At 42.6% G+C, this 20,073-nt stretch overlaps 1 protein-coding gene across 1 annotated transcript in view; it reads right to left on the reverse strand.

The window, feature by feature from the left end:
- The window catches only part of gpt2 (glutamic pyruvate transaminase (alanine aminotransferase) 2), a 57,583-nt gene extending 48,230 nt beyond the window's left edge, over positions 1–9,353 (reverse strand). The window contains exon 1 of the mRNA XM_073070081.1: positions 8,934–9,353. Coding sequence (XP_072926182.1) covers positions 8,934–9,209 — 276 coding nt within the window. The 5' untranslated portion in view covers positions 9,210–9,353. The remainder of the gene's footprint in view (positions 1–8,933) is intronic.
- Positions 9,354–20,073: the final 10,720 nt, after the last annotated feature.

Consider the following 20,073-nt stretch of genomic DNA (forward strand, 5'->3'; position numbering starts at 1 on the left):
GGGCATAATGCTCTTCAAGGTTCAAGCATATCTATGTTGGATATGCTTGAATAGAAACTTGACAAAATCAGAATCAGAACCAGGCTTAGCAGCACAAGCATAGGTCGTGAAATTTGTTAACTTAGCCGCAGCAGTACAATGCAATGCATGATAATATAGAAAAACTACAAACAGTACCTATAAAAAAATATTCACCCACCCTTTGAAATTTTCACTTTTTATTGTTTTACAACATTAAATCACAGTGGATTTAAATTGGCCTTTTTGATCAACAGAAAAAGACATTTTCGTGTAAGAGTGAAACAGATCTCTACAAAATGATCCAATTTAATTACAAATATAAAACACTGTAGGAGCCTCAACAAAAATCAACACGTGTGTGATTACTTCTAACACACACTTTATTATCCCAGCAAACAAATGGCAACGTCATATTTTATACCGTGCCTCCCCCACCCCCAGAATTCACCGTAGCAGACAAATTCTAATGAGCAAAACACGGGTAGGTGCCTGAGAGGAAGAACAGTCAATGTCAGAAGGTCTGGAAGTGGGAGGCCAGCCCCTCTGCTGGGGTTGTGCCAGTAACACTGGAGAGTCCAGGTCCAAATGGGAAGGCTTGAGACAATCCACAGAAACACTGTCCGGGATAACTCCAAAGTCCAGTGTAAAAAAACTTATCCTCTACTTCCAATGCATGGAGCGGGCCATCACAAGGTGGCTGCAGGGGATCCTGATGTCCATCACGGGGCTCAAACACATAATTTGTCTCTCGCAGACCCGGCAACAGGCCATGCTGCGTCTTGGGCAGTGGAGCAAAAAGTTTTGGCGCTGCTCATAAAAGCCAACCGCTGCTGTGAAGCGGACTACGAGACCGTGGATATTGTGAGAACACTCATAGCAGCCTCAGGGGTTGCCTGAAATTGAGCTCCACAGAAGAGAACTGAAGGTCCGCTTTAGGGGCCATCCTCAGGCCCAACATGACCCACAGCAGTCTGTTCACCCAACAACCATTACTGAGGAATGCACGGAGAGCAGCTTTCATTGAATGGTGGAACCACTCTCTCAGACCATTGGTCCGAGGGTGATAAGCCGTGGTCTAGTGTAATCTGTTCCCCAGATCACGGGCAAATGGACACCAAAGCTAGGATGTAAACTGCATTCCTTGGTCTAAAGAGATATCTGACCGACACTGAACTGAGTGATCCATGAGCCAACAAACGCATGCGCCACCTCCGCAGCTGAAATGGACAACAGCAGCACTGCCCCTGGCCAACGTGTGGTCCTCCATAAGATGGGAGCAATCAAATCCATGTTCACGTGGTTGAAACGATGCTCAGAGGCCGCGAAAGGAGCCAAAGGAGCCTTGGCGTGTCGATGCACCTTCTTGCGTTAACTCGCCAAACACTGACGTCCCTGACGTCCCAAACTATTGTCACCAGTTTCTGTGATGCCATCTAGCCCGGGTGAGAAAGCTCGTGGACCGCATTGCAACACACCACCGCCAGCTCGCTGGCACAACCAGCCTGGGTCACCCCGTTGACACATCACACAGTAGTGAAACATCGCTGTCACCAAAAGCAACGTCCACCAATTTCAACCCTGTGTCTGCCAAACACAGTGCCTGCACGCTCGGGTCCGAAACCTGGTCTGCCGCCATCTGAACATAGTTCATGCCCGAATGGACAGCACCGGTGAAGGACCGGGAAAGGCAGTCAGCCACAAGGTTACACTTCCCCGTGACATGCTGGATGTCCGTGGTGAACTCTGAAATAAAAGATAGCACTGCTGTTGAGCAGACCAAGATTCAGAGACCTTAGCCATAGCGAATGTTAAGGGCTTCTGATCCCCAAAAGCCCTCTAGGAGAAAGTGAAAACGTCACACTGCCAAGTACAGGCCGAGAAGCTCATGGACAAACATGCTGTACTTGAGTTTACTGGTGTGAAGCTGTTGGCTAAAATAGGTGAGAGGCTACCAAAAGCCATTGACCAAGTGCTCATGCACCGTTCAATCCGATGTGTCCGTGGTGAGAGTGATCAGCGAGTCTGGGATGGGGTGTGTTGTGCCAGCATCGTTGCATTTGACAATGTCCGCTGCTTTGTCCTTTAAGGGCCTCGTAGAGGGCAGGCATGAGCTGAGCTGCTTGGGGACAAAATGGTGATAAAAGTTCACCACACCCAAAAATTCCTGCAGGGTCTTAACAGTGACGGGCCAAGGGAAGCACTTAACGGCCTCAACTTTAGCCGGCAGGGGACCTGCCCCTGCTGCATTGACGCGTGTCCGAGGAAATCGACCACAGTCAGTCCAAGCTGGTACTTTGCTGGGTTGACTATAAGGCTGTGCTAACTAAGGCATTCGAAATGGATATTGTGTAAAAGATGTTAGTCCCTAGAAAAGCTGGCTACCAAAACGTCATCGAGGTAAACAGACAGGAATGGCAAATCCCCAAGAACACTGTCCATGAGGTGCTGAAAGGTCTGGGCTGCATTCTTCAGCCCGAATGGCATTCGAAGGAACTCAAACAAACCAAATGGTGTAATAACAACTGAATGCCACTTTAGGTGGATAGGGACCTGGTGATAACCTTAAGCAAAGTCTACCTTCGAGAAAGTAATTTCTCCTGCCAGGCTGGCAGAGAGATCCTGGGGGTGTGGGATTGGGTGATCGGCCAGTGCTTGTGGCATCACTGAGTTGGTGGTAATCGCCACATGGATACCCACCCCTGGTTTTCACACGATTTGGAGAGGGGAAGCCTATGGACTGCTGGACTGCTTGACAATGCCCAGGCGCTCCATGGCATTAAACTCAGTCTTGGTGACAGATAGCTTCGCCAGGTTGAAGCACCTGGCATAGGCGTGAATGGGCGGGCTCGTGGCAAGGATGTGGTGCTCCACCTTGTGTTTAGCAGTGGAGGAGGAGAAAGTGGGCTCGGTCAGGTTCAGGAACTCAGTAAGGAGGCGAAGGAAGTCGTTGGAAGCAGAAAGGGCGCGGGCAACTTCGAAGTGCTGGTGGTGCTGAGTGTACTGGAGAGGGAGTAGAAAGTTTCTGTGTTGACAAGGCGCCAGTTCTGGACATCAATGTGAAGGCTGCTGGTGCAGAGGAAGTTGACCCCCAACAGGGGTGTAGACACTGCCCCCAGCACAACTTCTGCCCGCCAAAGCACAATGCCATCTCACGCTTACCAAAAGTCTGGTTGGTCCACATTCCCCAGTTCATATGTCCAATTTAGGCGTGTACAGGACACTCACCTGAGCGCCTGTATCACAGAGGAACAGGGCCCAGAAACAAGAGTCTGGAACAAACAACAAACTGCCTGACCTACCAATGCCCATAGCAGCTAATGGCACCAGCTGTTCCATTTTCTGACTCCTTGGCCGAATAATAAACTATGTCAGAATACACTCCGTCAGCCTCTCTCGCTAGAGCCCGGAGGTCTTTGAGGGGAGAGCCAGCCAGAGCCAACTGTACCTCGCCAGGTAGTTGTCGCAAGAAAAGCTCTCTGAAAATGAAAGGTGGCTGATGTCTGCCAAGGACGGACAACATGTGGTCCATCAACTCCAACGGCTTGGAGTCGCCTAAGCCGGGCAGTGAGAGGAGCCAATGGGCGCGTTCAGACTCAAAGTTTGAAGGTCTCTAGAAGGAGTAGTTTAAGAGTCTCTTACCTGTTGACTTACAGCAGGTGCAGCAGGGTGCTCATCACCCTGGTTGCCAAACAGCTGTCTAAGGCTGGGACGATGTAGTAATATTTTCTGTCATCTTGCGAGGTTCCCTGCACTTGTGAACTGGGACGCTGCTTGAGTGAACCAAACTGCTGCATGTTCCTGCCGGAATTCAGGGAGCTTGAGAGCAATGGTGTTTGCAGTCATGATTATAAAACAAACAAAATCACTCCAGATTCAAATAGCAGAACGTCGGGATCATCAATGTAGGCATTTCAACAAAAATCGATACGAGTATAATTACTTCTAACGTACACTTTATTATCCCAGCAAACAAATGGCGATGTTATATATATATGTAAAACCCCACCTCAAAATGCAATAATGTACAACGTAACATACACGGCAAACTTAACCCTCAACAGTCTGGGTGAATTCTGACAAAAGAAATTAAGGAGTCACTACAACACACAATAATCGATAAGTATTCACCTATCCCCTTTAATATGACACACCAAATCATAGGTGCAGCTGATTGGTTTTATAAGGCACATTGTTAGTTAAATGAAAATCTGCTTTTGGAGACCCGTGTGCAGTCAAGGTGTTTCAATTGATTGGAGCAAAAGTACATCTGTATCTGGAAGGTCCAACTTCTGGTGGGTCAGTATCCTATCAAAAACTACACCATGAAGATAAAAGAACACTCCTAGCAACTCCATGAAAAGGTTTTTGAAAGGCTAAAGTCAGGAGATGTATACAAGAAAATTTCCAAGTCACTGAATATCCCTTGGAGTAGATAAGTTAATCATCAAGGAATGGCAAGAATATGGCATAGCTGTAAATCTGACTGGAGAAGGCCATACTCAAAAACTGAGTGACTGCACAAGAAGGGGACTAGTGAAGGAGGCCACCACGAGACCTATGACAACTCTGGAGGAGTTACAAGCCTCAGTGCCCAAGATGTAGAGACTGCACGTACAACAACTGTTGCCCGGGTGCTTCATCAGTCGCAGTCTTGACACCCAGCAACTTGAAATTGCTCACTCTCTCCACTTCAGATCCCTCTGAGGGTTTGTTTGTGTTCCCTCATCTTACTCTTTCTGAAGTCTACAATCAGTTCTTTTGTCCTACTGATGTTGAGAGCAAGGATATTGCTGTGACACCACTCAACTAGCTGGTATATCTCATTCCTGTATGCCCTCGCCTCCATCTGAGGTTCTGCCAACAATGTGGCTGAAACAGCCACGGTAATAAATACCTCAACAGCAGGACCCTCCAAGCTCTTCTCGCTATTCAACACCACCTCCTCCAAATTATCTACTAAAATAACAGTGAATCTTTCCAGCAATTGACTGCCGTGGTTAATCCTCAACCTATACTCAGTGAATTGAGTTCTTGTTCAACCAATTTTTCCCTCCACAATATATATAAGAAACAGAAGCAGGGTTTGTCAATTCAGTCCCTTCAACCTGGTTTGTCGTTCAACAAAATCATGAATAATTTTCTACCTCAGCAATGTTTTCTTGTATTGGTATGTAAAAATCTATCAAGCCCTACTTTCAATATACTGAGCCTCTCAATATTTCAAAGATTCTTCAACCCACAGGTAAGATCATGGCTGATTCAACCTAGGCTTCACATTTCCACTACCCCACCTCCTCCCCCACTGCTTTGCTCTTTTGCAGTTTAAATATATTCAATGACTTCATCTCCATAGCTACCAGGGGTTGAGAACCTCTCATACAGTCCATAATTTTACCCAACACACTTTTACTGCTTACTTGGTTTACATAATTTCCAAGATATCTTTCTTGAAGACAGAGTCTTCCATGATTGGGTGTGGCATAGTAGAATAGTGGTTAGTACAACACCTTACAGTACCAGTGATCTGGGTTCAATTCCTGCCACTGCCAGCAAAGAATTTGTGCATTCTCTACTATAATCTGACACTTGACAATTATTCTACAAAACAAAATGTCCAAATTAATTCTCTGTTGGAAGATAATGTGATTATTCTTTCAATATTAAACTAATTTAAAAATATATAAAAATAAAAAATGGACAAACAATATACTGTTAAGATTCAAAATTGTTTAATGTCATTTCCAGTACATTACTATAGAGAACGAAATAAGTGTTACTCCAGATCCAATGCAGCACAAAAAAAAACACGATAAAGAACACAATAATAATAAAAACCACAATGAATATAAATGCATAAGATAGCACAGGAGTGTATGTGCATAAGATAGCATAGGAGTGCCTGTACATAAGGTGGCTGACAGGAAATGATAAAGTAGTGGTGGTGAGAGGGTGGGGGTGAATGGAGGGGTGGGTTCATGTGTAGAGGAGAAAGTAACTGTTTTTGAGTCTGGTGGTTCTGGCATGGATGTTACATAGCCTACTCCCTGATAAGAGTGGGACAAACAGTCCATGAGCAGGCTGGTGGGATCCTTTGTGATGTTACTGACCCTTTTTTAGCACCTTTTTATACATATGTCCTTGATGGCAGGTAAACTAATGCCAGTGATGTGTTGGGCAGTTTTGACTACCTGTTGTAGAGCCTTCCTGTCCAAAACTCAAGATTAATTTTTTAAAAATCAGCCAAACAAAAATTCAAATCTCTTTAATTACAAGTTAAGAGTAGATACATTTGTAATCTCATTATGATCTCTAATGCTTCTCTGGGCAAAGAATTCCAAATTTGTGACTCTTTGGGAAAAGCAGTTCCTCTTCATCTCCATCCTTAATCTACTTTTCCAAAATTTGAGGTTGTATCCCTTTTAGTCTCACCTACCAGTGAAAACAACTTTCCTGCCTCTACCTTATAAAAATTATGAAAGGGATGAATATGTTTCTATAAGATCCTCTGTCATTCTTCTATATTCCAGTGATGGTCTGCACAAGGACCCCCAAGTTCATTTGCATCTCAGATGCCTGGATTTTCTCTCCGTTTAGAAAATAGTCAATACATTTATTTCTACTACCAAAGCACATGACCATGCATTTTCCAACATTGTATTTCATTTGCCACTTTCTTACCCATTCTCCTAATCTAAGTCCTGCATCCTACCTGTTTCCTCGACACTGCCTGCCCCACCACCAATCTTCGCATCATCTGCAAACTTGGCAACAAAGCCATCTATTCCATCATCTAAATCATTTATATACAGCATAAAAAGAAGTGGTCCCAACACCAGTCCCTGCGGAACACCACTAGTCACTGGCAGCCAACCAGAAAAGGATCCTTTTATTCCCACTTGTTGCTTTCTACCAATCAGACAATGCTCTAACCATGTTAGTAACTTTCCTGTAATATTATTGGCTCTTAACTTGGTAAGCAGCCGCATGTGTGGCACCTTGTCAAAGGCCTTCTGAAAGTCCAAAGCCACTGTTGGAAGACCTGTATATAACTGCCATCAACATCCTTTTACCCTTGCAGTTTCTTTAACTCAGTCTACAAGGATTCAACATCTTTCAATCCTACGTCACATCTTTTTACTGATTTGATGCGATTCTTTACCAGTAGAACCACACCTCCCCCTCTGCCTACCTTCCTATCCCTCCAATATAACGTGTACCTTGGACATTCATCTCCCAACTACAACCATCCTTCAGCCACGATTCAGTGATGGCCACAACATCATACCTGGCCATCTGTAATATTGCAACGAGATCATTCACCTTATTTCTACTAGGCACATTTAGATACAACACCTTGAGTACGTATTTGCTGTCCTTTCTGACTCTGCATCCCTAATGATTTGAATACTTAACCTATTGGCTGCAACTAAGTCCCATCACCTGCCTGCCCTTCCTGACAGTCTGACTGCACGCTATCTTTATTTTTTTACCATCTGTCCTTTCCTGAGTCCCTTCACTCCAGTTCCCATGCCCCTGCCAAGTTAGCTTAAACCCTCCCCAACAGCTCTAACAAACCTGCCCGCGAGAATATTGGTCCCCATCGGGTTCAGGTGCAACCCGGCACTTTTGAACAGGTCATACCTCCCCCAGAAGAGATCCCAATTATCCAAAAACCTGAAACCCTGCCCCTGCACCAGCTTCTCAGCCACACATTTATCTACAAAATCATCCTGTTTCTACCCTCACTGGTGCGTGGCACAGGTAGCAATCCAGAAATTACTACCCGGGAGGTCCTGCTTCTCAGCTTTCTACATGGCTGTCTAAATTTTCTTTTCAGGACCTCATTGCTTTCCCTTCCCGTTGTCATTGGTACCAATATGTATGAAGACGTGTCTGCTCCCCCTCCCTCTCCAAAATGTTGTGAACGCGATCTGAGACATCCCTGACCCTGGCACCTGGGAGGCAACATACCATCCGGGTGTCCCGTTCATGTCCACAGAATCTCCTGTCTGTTCTCCTTACTATCGAGTCCCTATCACGACCGCTCCATTCTTTCTCTTTCCGTTCTGCACCACGGACCTGTGCTCAGTGCCTGTAACCTGGTTGCTGTGGCATTTTCCCGGGAAGTCATCCCACACAAAAGTATCCAAAGCAGTATACTTACTTTGAGGGGAATGGCCACAGGGGTGCTCTGCTCTAACTGCCTATTTCTAATTCTCCTGACGGTCACCCAGCTATACGCCCCCCACAACTTTGGGGTGACTACTTCCCTGTAACTTTGATCAATTATAACCTCACTCTCCCGTACAAGCCGAAGGTCATCCCGTTGCTGCTCCAGATCCCTAACACGGTCTTCAAGGAGTTGCAGCCGGATGCACTTCATGCAGATATAGTTCCCCGGGAGACTCTGGGTCTCCCAGTTCTCCAACATCCAGGACGAAGAGCTCACCACAACCATTTAAATGGTACAGTAAGAGAGGGGGGAAAACAAAACGGAAATAACAGACGCTTTACACAGAACCGACGCCTCTTCCTAGCCGAAGCCTACTGAGCTAGCCCCAATATTAGTAAGGTGTTGTCAAGATCACAGATCATTTTCTACATTCGTAACCCTCACAAAAAATCATATTGTCAAAGAGCTGCCCTCAGTTATCTTTCTGCCGATGACCACTGGAAGGGGGACTGATTGGCACTTGTCTTAATCAAACAAAGAATGGATGGTTTCCAAAGAAATGCGGCCACGTTATGTGAAGATCAATTGTAAAGGCTACAAGGAAAGGATAGGGACTGATGAAACGCCTCTTTGAAGGAGACATTGGGCTGAACAAGCTCCCCGAGCCGTTCCTTTATTTTCAAACACAACTTCATCACAATTGTACCAGTGCCAGTCGCTGTCACCACCCCACACTAACCTGTTGCAGCTCCTTCTCGATCTCTCCTGCTTTAATGACAATGGGTCCCCGGACTGCGTACTCGGTCGCGCGGACCTGCGGGTTCAGGCTGCCCATGTTGAGGACCCTCTCACCGTTCCTGACTGGGGCGGCTCGGTTGTCCCGCAAAGCCGAGGCCGTGCCCACCGTTGTCAGCCTGGCAGTGAAGCCGCTACCACCCAGCAGCACCTCGGCGCCCACATGCCGCGCACAGCCGCCGGCTGCTGCCCGCCTCCCCACCGTACTCAACCGGTACATGGCTGTTCAAACGCCGGGATGCCACTTGGCCACCATGACACAGCTGCCCCTCACATCGGCGCATCCAACATACAGAACCGTTGGTTTCAGTCCAACCGCCAAAGCCTTGCGCAAGCTACTCTGGGTATAGTAGTCCAACCTCTCCCACCTCTCGGGCCAGCACAGCGTACCTATCGCGAAAAGACTACTACTCCCGGAGACCATCTGGCGGACAGACATGCGCAGAAGCTATTCAGTAAAAAACAAGATTCTCGAGATGTGCCAATAACAGGAAGGTTATTTATAGCTGTGTGTATAAAAAAATGGGAACAATGTTTTCTGATCTGAAAACTGAGGACTATAATTTGGTTTCCTGTCGTTTGAAAAGAGAAATGAGCGACCTCCCTCAAGTTTTCGCTGTGTCATAGGCGTATAGTAGCCACCACGAGAGGTGAAAGTGGCTGAGGATTAAGGAGGCCAGAGATCTGGATGTTTCACAAACTGTAGAGAAGATAAAGCCACGTGCAAAGAGTAGCATACATTAAATTGATAGAAGTTAAATAAATCGCTTCCCTAATTGGGTCCTTATGGGTGATGAGAAAAAATAAACGCTCTTTGCATTGGTTGATGGATTTTATTCTATATAGATAGATACTTTATTCATCCCCATGGGGAAATTCAACATTTTTTCCAATGTCCCATACACTTATTGTAGCAAAACTAATTACATACAATACTTAACTCAGTAAAAATATGATATGCATCTAAAATCACCCTCTCAAAAAGCATTAATAACAGCTTTTAAAAAGTTCTTAAGTAGTTTACTTAAATACATTGAGTCCTAACCCCGGCACTTTAATATATCTTACTCCTGGCGGTTGAATTGTAAAGCCGAATGGCATTGGGGAGTATTGATCTCTTCATCCTGTCTGAGGAGCATTGCATCAATTTCAACCTGTCGCTGAAACTGCTTCTCTGTCTCTGGATGGTGCTATGTAGAGGATGTTCAGGGTTTTCCATAATTGACCGTAGCCTACTCAGCGCCCTTCGCTCTGCTAACCTAATCCGACCTAACTTATCTCAGAAGGAACACTTTCTCTGTAAGGCTTAAAAGGAAGACAAGGGTGGATTTAGAACTGAAAATGACGTATGAAGATCTATTGCAAGTTAAGACTGATAAAATGGATTAGAGAAACCCTACTGTAGTTCTGAGAGGGACGGGACAATGGCAGCACTTGGCCCATTAATCTTAGCTGAGGATAAGTGATATTAAATGTATCAAGTCTGAAGGTGTCATAAGATCAGAAACAATAGAGGGTAAGAAACTGGGTGGATAGAACCACATTCTTATAGAAGATTGGTTTGGAGAATGGTAGTTCTATAAAGGAATTTCTGATTTTTGATAATGTACTTAAATCCCAGAGGGGAAAAATAACTAAGTTCAATAGCAAGTCCAAAAGGCTAATATTAAACATTACAGCTTCAGGTAAGTTGACACTGTATCAGTCATCCATTTGTGACATTGCTCTGTTTATTTGTTGTTCTTCTCACCCCTGGAAGTGGACAATATGTTCACACCAAATTACTCGGTAGTCTTACTGCTCTGCATTTCACAAGTTCCATATTTCTTTAGTCCATGTACTTGCTCCTATCAACTAATTGAGTATATAACCTTGTTTATAGCTTATCTATATAGTTACACAGCTTTTGTCTTAACAGAAATATCCTCCCTCCTCCAACTTACCCACAGCTTAACAAGTTTCTTTAGAATTCTGATGAAGAGAATTAACACTGGGGGAAAAAAACATTTCTCTTCCCACACATGCAGCCTGGCCTACAGAGTATTTCTAGAATTTTCTGTTTTATTTTAGACTTCCTGCATCTTGCAGGTTTTTAATTTTTAAAATATTTTCCATATTGATTTGACCTGACGCAGACTGGGAGACCGTTTTGCTGAATACCTACGCTCTGTCCGCTAGAGAAAGCAGGATCTCCCAAAGGCCACACATTTTAATTCCACGTCCCATTCCCATTCTGATATGTCTATCCACGGCCCCCTCTAGTGTCAAGATGAAGCCACACTCAGGTTGGAGGAACACCACCTTATATTCCGTCTGGGTAGCCTCCAACCTGATGGCATGAACATTGATTTCTCTAACTTCCGTTAATGCCCCTCCTCCCCTTCTTACCCCACTCCCTATTTATTTATTTATTAACCCCCCCCCACCCCCTTTTTCTTTTCTCTCTCTGCCCCTCTCACAATCCCTCCTTGCCTGCTCTCCATCTCCCTCTGGTGCATCCCTCCCCCTTTCTTTCTCCCTTGCCACCCGTCCCATGATCCTCTTCCTTCTCCAGCTGTGTATCCCTTTTGCCAATTAATTTTCCAGCTCTTAGCTTCATCTCTCTCCTGTCTTCTCCTAGCATTTTGGATCTTCCCTCCCCCTCCCACTTTCAAATCTCTTACTATCTCTTCTTTCAGTTAGTCCTGACGAAAGGTCTCGGCCTGAAACGTCGACTGTACTTCTTCCTATAGATGCTGCCTGGCCTGCTGCGTTCCACCAACATTTTGTGTGTGTTGCTTGATTTTTTTAAATGATCTCTTCTGAACACATTATTGATAAAACAGTTGTATTTCATTATGAGTTTGAGAAGATTTGGAATGTCACCAAAAACTAGCAAAGACTAACAGATGGTTTCAAATCCTGACAAATCTTTTGCAATTCTTTGAGGAACTGGCAGGATAGACAAAGGAGAGTCAGTGGATGTTGTTAGTTAGATTTTCAAAAGGCCGTTGACAAGGTGCTGCACATGAGGCTCCTAAACAAGAGCCCAAGATGTTACAGAAGGATACAGAAAACATGGACAGAAGATTTGCTGATTGGCAGGAGGCAAAGAGTGGAATAAAGGGGGCTTTTTCTGTAGCTGCCAGTGACTAGTTGTGTTCTGCAGGGATTATTTCTTTTCACTTTATATGTCAATGATCTGGATGGCTTTCTCGCTATGTTTGTGGACAGTACAACAATAGATGAAGGGGCAAGTAGTGTTGAGGAAGCAGGGAGTCTGCAGAAGGACTTAGGTTGGGAGAATGGGCAAAGAAGTGGCAGATGCAATACAGTGTAGGGAAATATATGGTCATACGCTTTGATAGAAGGAATAAAGGCATAGACTATTTCTAAATGGAAAGCAAATTCAGAAATCAGAGGTGCAAAGGGACCTAGCAGTCCTAATGCAGAATTCCTAAAAGGTAACTTGCAGGTTGATCAGGAAGGCAAATGCTGTGATAAGGTATTTGATAAGGTACCCCATGCAAGGCTTATTGAGAAAGTAAGGAGGTATGGGATCCTAGGGGATATTGCTTTGTGGATCCAGAACTGGCTTGCCCACAGAAGGCAAAGAGTGGTTATAGGCAGATCATATTCTGCATGGAGGCTGGTGACCAGTGGTGTGACTCAGGGATCTGTTTTGGGACCCCTTCTCTTTGTGATTTTCATAAATGAATTGGATGAGGAAGTGCAGGGATGGGTTATTAAATTTCCTGTTGACACAAAGGTTGGGGGTGTTGTGGATAGTGTGGAGGCTGTCAGAGGTTACAGTGGGTCATTGATAGGTTGCAAATCTGGGCTGAGAAGTGACAGATGGAGTTCAACCCAGATAAATGTGAGGTGGTTCATTTTGGTAGGTCAAAAATGACGGCAGAATATAGCATTAATGGTAAGACTCTTGGCAGTGTGAAGGATCAGAGGGATCTTGGGGTCTGAGTCCATAGGACACTCAAAGCTACTGCGCAGGTTGACTCTGTGGTTAAGAAAGCATACAGTGCATTGGCCTTCATTAATTGTGGGATTGAGTTTAGGAGCCGAGAGCTAATGTTGCAGCTATATAGGACCCAGGTCACACCCCACTTGGAGTACTGTGTTCAGTTCTGGTCGCCTCACTACAGGAAGGATGTGGAAACCATAGAAAGGCTGCAGAGGAGATTTACAAGGATGTTGTCTGGATTGGGGAGCACACCTTATGAAAATAGGTTGAGTAAACTTGGCCTTTTCTCCTTGGAGCGATGGAAGATGAGAGGTGACCTGATAGAGGTGTTTAAGATGATGAGAGGCATTGATCATGTGGATAATCAGAGGTTTTTTCCCAGGACTGAAATGGCTAGCATGAGAGGGCACAGTGCTTGGAAGTAGGTACACAGGAGATGTTGGGGTAAGTTTTTTATGCAGAGAGTGTTGAGTGCATAGAATGGGCTGCCAGCGACGGTGGTGGAGGCGAATATGATGGGGTCTTTTAGGAGACTCCTGAATAGGTACATGGAGTTTAGAAAAATAGAGGGCTATGGGTAACCCTAGGTAATTTCTAAGTTAAGGACATGTTCGGCACAGCTTTGTGGGCCGAAAGGCCTGTATTGTGCTGTAGGTTTTCTATGTTTCAGTGTTGGCATTCATTTCCAGAAAACTAGAATATAAAAGCAAGGATGTGATGCTGAGATATTATAAGGCATCGGTCAGACCGTATGGAGTATTGTGAGCACTTTTTGGCCCCTTATCTAATAAAGGATGTGCTGACATTGAATGGGGTTCAGAAGAGGTTCATGAGAATGATTCCAGGAATGAAAAGTTAGAGTATGAGGAATGTTTGATGTCTCTGGACTTGTGCTTGCTGCAATTTATAAGAATGAGGGGGAAATCTCATTAAAACCTATTGAATATTGAAAGGCCTAGATAGAGTGGATGTAGAGAGTATGTTTCCAATAGTGGAGGAGTTTAGGGCCAGAAGGCACAGCTTTATAATACGAGGACATTCCTTTAGAACAGAGATGATGAGGAATATCTTTTACCAGAGGGTGTGAATCTATGGATGGCTTTGGAGGCCAAGCTATTGAGTACAGGCAGTCCCCGGGTTACGTACGAGTTCCGTTCCTGAGTCCGTCTTTAAGTCGGATTTGTACGTAAGTCAGAACAAGTACATCCAGTATTATTTAATGTCAGTTAGTCAAACGTTTGTCTTAGTATATAGTATATATTTTACCTTTCTATGCATATAAAACACCTAAGAAATGTATGTATTCCAATAATTAAACCACTGCGTTGCTTATAATAATTGTAGCTTTCATCGGGGCAGGGCCTTTCACATGCTCCATTATTCTCACTTTATCCATTATCCTTTAACGTTCCGATCGTTGACCGACTGTAGCCTAACGCTTTTCCAATGACCGATGGTGTTTCACCTCTTTCCAAACGCTTTATTATTTCCATTTTATTTTCAATTGTTATCGCTTCCCATCAATGGAACAGAAACACTGCAAGTGGTGGGTCCTAAGCTGCGCCGGCTCCCAAGGTCTGCTGGGTTCTAAGGACCACCACACTGAATTCCCCGGGTCCGAAACTCCACCGCACTGAGACAGGCTAACTGGGACAAGTGGGGGCTGTGCTGGGTTTGGGTATTTGATCCTCCACAATATTCTGTGTGGGAATTTAAACTAGAGGTGGCAGTGTTTTTTTTTTACGAGGTCTAGTTGAGAGCTCGACATCAACCCGGCACAGATGGTACAGGAGTCACTGGATCGACATCAACCCGGCACGGGAGCGGTCTGTCACTATATTGAACTCGGGAACCTCGAGCCCGGCACTGATATCACTGTGCCACCAGCCGACCGGAAAAGGGGGTGGGGTCAGGGTGAATCTTACTAAAAAAAATTTAAGCCAAATACAAAGTTAAACACTCAACACAGTGTCAATAGCAATGTCTTAAAATGGCGGACGGCATTCTCCTTCCTTGGTTTGTAAGTACGAGTTGTCCGTAAGTCGGACGTTTGTAACTCGGGGACTACCTGTATATTTAAAGCTGTGATTGATAGGTTCCTGATTAGTAAGGATGTCAAACATTATGGGAGAAGGCAGGAGAGTTGGGAGGGATAATAAATCAGCCAAGATTGATTTGAGGAGCAGACTCAATGGGCTGAATGACCTTTGTATTATGGTCTTATGTCACAGTCACAAAGAGGATGCTAAAGGGATTTTGCTCAGATGGCACCAAGATCGAGGTATTGCAATTATATGAGAAGACTGAAGCAGCTGAGAGCAGACGAAGTTAAGAAATGGTCATATTAAGGTGTTACCAACTTATTTATCACAACACAGGATGTTTCTTGTTATATATGTCTTGAAAAGTATGTAACTACAAGATAACTCAAACCAAAGTGATAAATGTGCAACATGAGCATTACACAGTTGAATGAGGGGCCATGGTTTGGAAAGTTCTTTTATGGCACTACAACAGGGAAAACATTTTTTGAATGAAATTTTATACATATTGCATAAGTGTGTTACAGAATATATCAATTTATTAGTAACAATTATTTACCTTAATAGATCATTTAAAGCTCAGCAAAAAAGCCCATCATATCCATGCCAGCTCTCAGCAGAGCAGTCTCATCAGTCTCATTCTTTGTTTTCATTTCACTGTAACCTTGCAACTTATATTCTCTCAAATGCCCCATCAACTCCCCCCTTTGACTCTTTGGTTACATATGTACACCAGCTGCAACTGACCACGAATTAACTACCAGCATGTTTGGGATGTGGGAGGAAAACACATGGAGTGAACTGCAATTCTACACAAACAACACCTGGGATCAGGACCGAACCCAGGCCCCTGGAGCTGGGAGACAGCAGTTATAACTGTTGTAGAACTATGACATACCTTTCTTAGAGAAACATTTCCCCATGGCAAATGGATTGGGGCTCAAGGTAAGTTTTTGTTATCTCTAACGTGCTCCGCTGTAATTCCAATGGCATATTTCAAAAAGCTGGTCAAGTCTTGAAGGTTAAATATTTGCAAAATGTATTGGGTAGTTTTACAAAGATACTGCACAGGTACGATCAATAGAATAAGATACTGAATTCTGCATCATTTTATAAGTGTATATAGAAGCAATCTGATGATACATTAAAAATCAAGAACAATTTAGTAAACTGATCAGTACCTTTAGAGCTGCAGTTACACATCAAACACAGATTTGCTCTTTCCAGTTCTGATGAAAGGTGGAAGGGGTGAGTGGCTTCCTGATGTTGGATGCCAACATCTCTATCCTGGACCCAGCATTTAGACGGAACCATGAAGATGGCAGTGCAGTGTCTCTACATTCTTATAAGTTTAGGTTGATTTGGCATGTCTTCAAAGACACTGACAAACTTCGACAGATGTACAGTGGAAAGCATTCTGATTGGTGGTGTATTTGTCTGGTACAGGAACTCCAATGCACAGGAACACAAGAGACCATAGAGAGTGGTGAGTCAGCCAGTTCCATCATGGGAACAGCTCTTCCCACCATTGAGGATATTTACAAGAGCCAATACTCAGGAAGGTGACAGCAATCATCAAAAAACCCCACCATCCTGGCCATGCCCTCTTCTAGATGCTGTTATCAGGCAGGAGATACAGAAACCCAAATACTCACACCTCAGGGTTCACAACAGCTATTTCCTCCACTGCCATCAGGTACTTGAACAATTTGGAAAATTCCATCACTATCTCAAGCTATATGTTTATTTTTCTCTCAACTTGCACTAATGTCATTGTGTTTAATTTGTTACACAAATTACATGCGAGTTAATTTAAGTCTACCGTATAAATGACATGTTATTAGAAATGTCATTTCTAGATTTTCTTTTTAAAAGATTAATATTAATAATTTTGAGGTTTTCTAAAATGCTTCATTTATTTTAATGTCTGTTATACTTCTATTCATAGTAAAACAATGAATTCACATAAATAAGCAGCATGGTGAGGGATCTAATTGTGCTGTAGAAAGATCACTGAAGTGCTGCACTGATCTACCCTCATTATAACTTGAAGTAACTGCTGAACAGACAATTACTGCAGCGACTCCCTGTTTACATATTGGAAGAACTGGCCCATTCAAGAGATGTTGGTGGAAGACTGAGTTCCTGTCTTGTTAGTGCCCTCTTTTGCTCACTATTAGCATAGCAGTATAAAGAGTAAACATAATATTGATGAATTTTAGTTTTTAAATGGGTACTATTGCCACAGATACATTCAAAAAAGGGAAATCATTGGGCCCCTTTTATTTAATCTATTAATACATTATCCAACTCCCTCTTCAAAGAATCTTAAATTTCAATTGCCATTTTCAATTAAGAATATCCCAGGTATTAATCACACTTTTGTTAATAACTTGTTAACATCCATCTTAAATCAGTTTTTGATGATAACCTGTTTCTGTTTGTTTATCTTACATTAGGGCTAGAGTTTCACTATATTCTTTTGTCCTATTCCAGAACCTCAACATTTAATCCACATTAATCCATACTAGAATGCAGTTTTGTCAAATATGTTGTCTTTGTTTAATAATACACCTGAAAGACATGTTCAGTAGAAATAAAAATGCTTTTTTTTTGAAGATTGGGGGAATTTTCCTGACATACAACATCCATCATCCATCAAACAACAAGAGAAGTTACCTGTGTTGTGTATTTAATATTTCAGTAATCTTGTATTGCTTGATAAAGCATTTTTGTTTGTTTTAATAATTCATTTTGGGTTATATTTAAAAATATGTTAATTGCACATACCATACATGTGCGCCTTGCTGAAAGGTAAGATGAAGCCAGACTCATACTCCCGGACTCTTGTGTCTTCCTTGAATTAATTTAATGTTTTGAAGTTACAAAACACAGCAACTTGTTTTTTAATCTTTGTACTATTCATGGCTTCAACCATATATAAATTGTTCACTGCAATTGCCTACAAATAAAACAATAACTTCATTAAAATACAATTAAAATACTTTGTTACACTATGTGGAGAAATGCATAAATAGAAAGATATATATATTCTTCTTAATGTTGTTATTACTGAGAGATTCATTCTTGGTTGGTTCTCTCTCAAGTTATTCCAGAGCACTCACTGTTTGCCATGTTTTATGATTTCTAAGTGCTTTTGAAAGAAATACTAAATTTTGCATTTTAGAAATAAAATATTATTGTATTTAACAGAAAAGAGGTCTAAGATAGTAGGTTGAAATTAAATTCAGAAAATATATAGTTTGTTTCTACATCAATTGTTTGGAGTTTTTTTTTACAGTGAATTGGCATTAAATAAAGAATGCTGAATGCCACAAACAGTAAGCTTTCCTTTAGAAAGGGAATGCTAGAGACCTTGACAGTAAAAGAAGGGGATTTAAAGAATTGCAACAATCTGCCTTAGGCTGGTGAACAGGATGTGGAGGAGTTAATTTGATTAAATCAAGCAAGTTGACCCACTTATACAGAACAGATGATCAAAAGCTTTATTTTCATTTTATTGTGTAGGAATTGAGCTAACTGAATCTGATCACAACTATTTCAACCAGGCGTTCATATTTTTCTGGAATAAAACTGAAGCCTTATTTCATGCAGGCTTGATCTGGTCTTAGAAAGAAAAGATAGTACTGCATGTCCAACCATCGCAAAGTCCAACTACTGTATAAATATTACCCAGTGTAACTCAACTCCTATAAAGACCTGCACTTCTACAACTCTCGCCACAATTTAAGAATGTACCAAAGTGCTAAGTACTCTTGAAATCTAGTTATATTTGTTATGTAAGAATAACATGTGACACAGCCAGTTTATAAGAGTAATTGATCATTCCAAACACAGTTCAAAATGCCTGATGACTTACATCTCAGTTGTATGTTCCCTAGTTATTATTTCATTATTTATTCATACAGCAGTGTGTTTCTGGATATGGACTTTTGAATTACTTTACCAGTTCACTGGAATTCTGCAATTCTTTTCTTGTTTCAGCTCTGCCCATGTGGAGTATAAAATTTCTTAATAATTATTATAAAGAAATAAAAGCATACATTTGTTTTGACATGTGAAAAGTACTTGCATGCAAAACTATATCCCAAAGACTTGAATTCTTTGAATACTGTTTTCTTTTTGTCGCACCATCTTTCTCACACTTGCTCTGAAGTCTGACTATTCATGTTGGGGGTGGGGGAAGCGACACAGAATATAAGTCTCTAGGTCAGTGTTTCTCAACAACCTGGTGGACTCATACTGGCATGCAACAGCACCTAGTTTAGATAAAAAATGTATACTTTTTCCAAGAAAATGATTAGCTACTTACAAACCCCATTTCCAGAAAAGTTGGGATATTTTCCAAAATGCAATAAAAATAAAAATCTGGGATATGTTAATTCACGTGAACCTTTATTTAACCGACAAAAGTACAAAGAAAAGATTTTCAATAGTTTTACTGACCAACTTAATTGTATTTTGTAAATATACACAAATTTAGAATTTGATGGCTGCAACACACTCAACAAAAGTTGGGACAGAGGCATGTTTACCATTGTGTTACATCACCTTTCCTTTTAATAACACTTTTTAATCATTTTGGAACTGAGGATACTAATTGTAGTAGATTTGCAATTGAAAATTTTGTCCATTCTTGCTTGATATAAGACTTCAGCTGCTCAACAGTCCATGGTCTCCGTTGTCTGATTCTCCTCTTCATGATGCGCCATACATTTTCAATAGGAGATAGATCTGGACTGGCAGCAGGCCAGTCAAGCACACGCACTCTGTGTCTACAAAGCCATGCTGTTGTAGCCCGTGCAGAACGTGGTTCTGCCCCTGCTGAAATAAGCATGGACGTCCCGGGAAGAGACGTCGTCTTGATGGCAACATATGTCTCTCTAAAATCCTAATATACGCCTCAAAGTCAATGGTACCTTCACATACATGCAACTCACCCATACCATGAGCACTGATGCTGGCTTTTGCACCTTTCGCTGATAACAATCAGGATGGTCGTTTTCATCTTTGGCATGGAGAACTCGATGCCCGTTTTTTCCGAAAACTAGCTGAAATGTGGA

Source organism: Hemitrygon akajei, chromosome 17 (genome assembly GCF_048418815.1).
Source record: "Hemitrygon akajei chromosome 17, sHemAka1.3, whole genome shotgun sequence".
NCBI classification, from domain to species: domain Eukaryota; kingdom Metazoa; phylum Chordata; class Chondrichthyes; order Myliobatiformes; family Dasyatidae; genus Hemitrygon; species Hemitrygon akajei.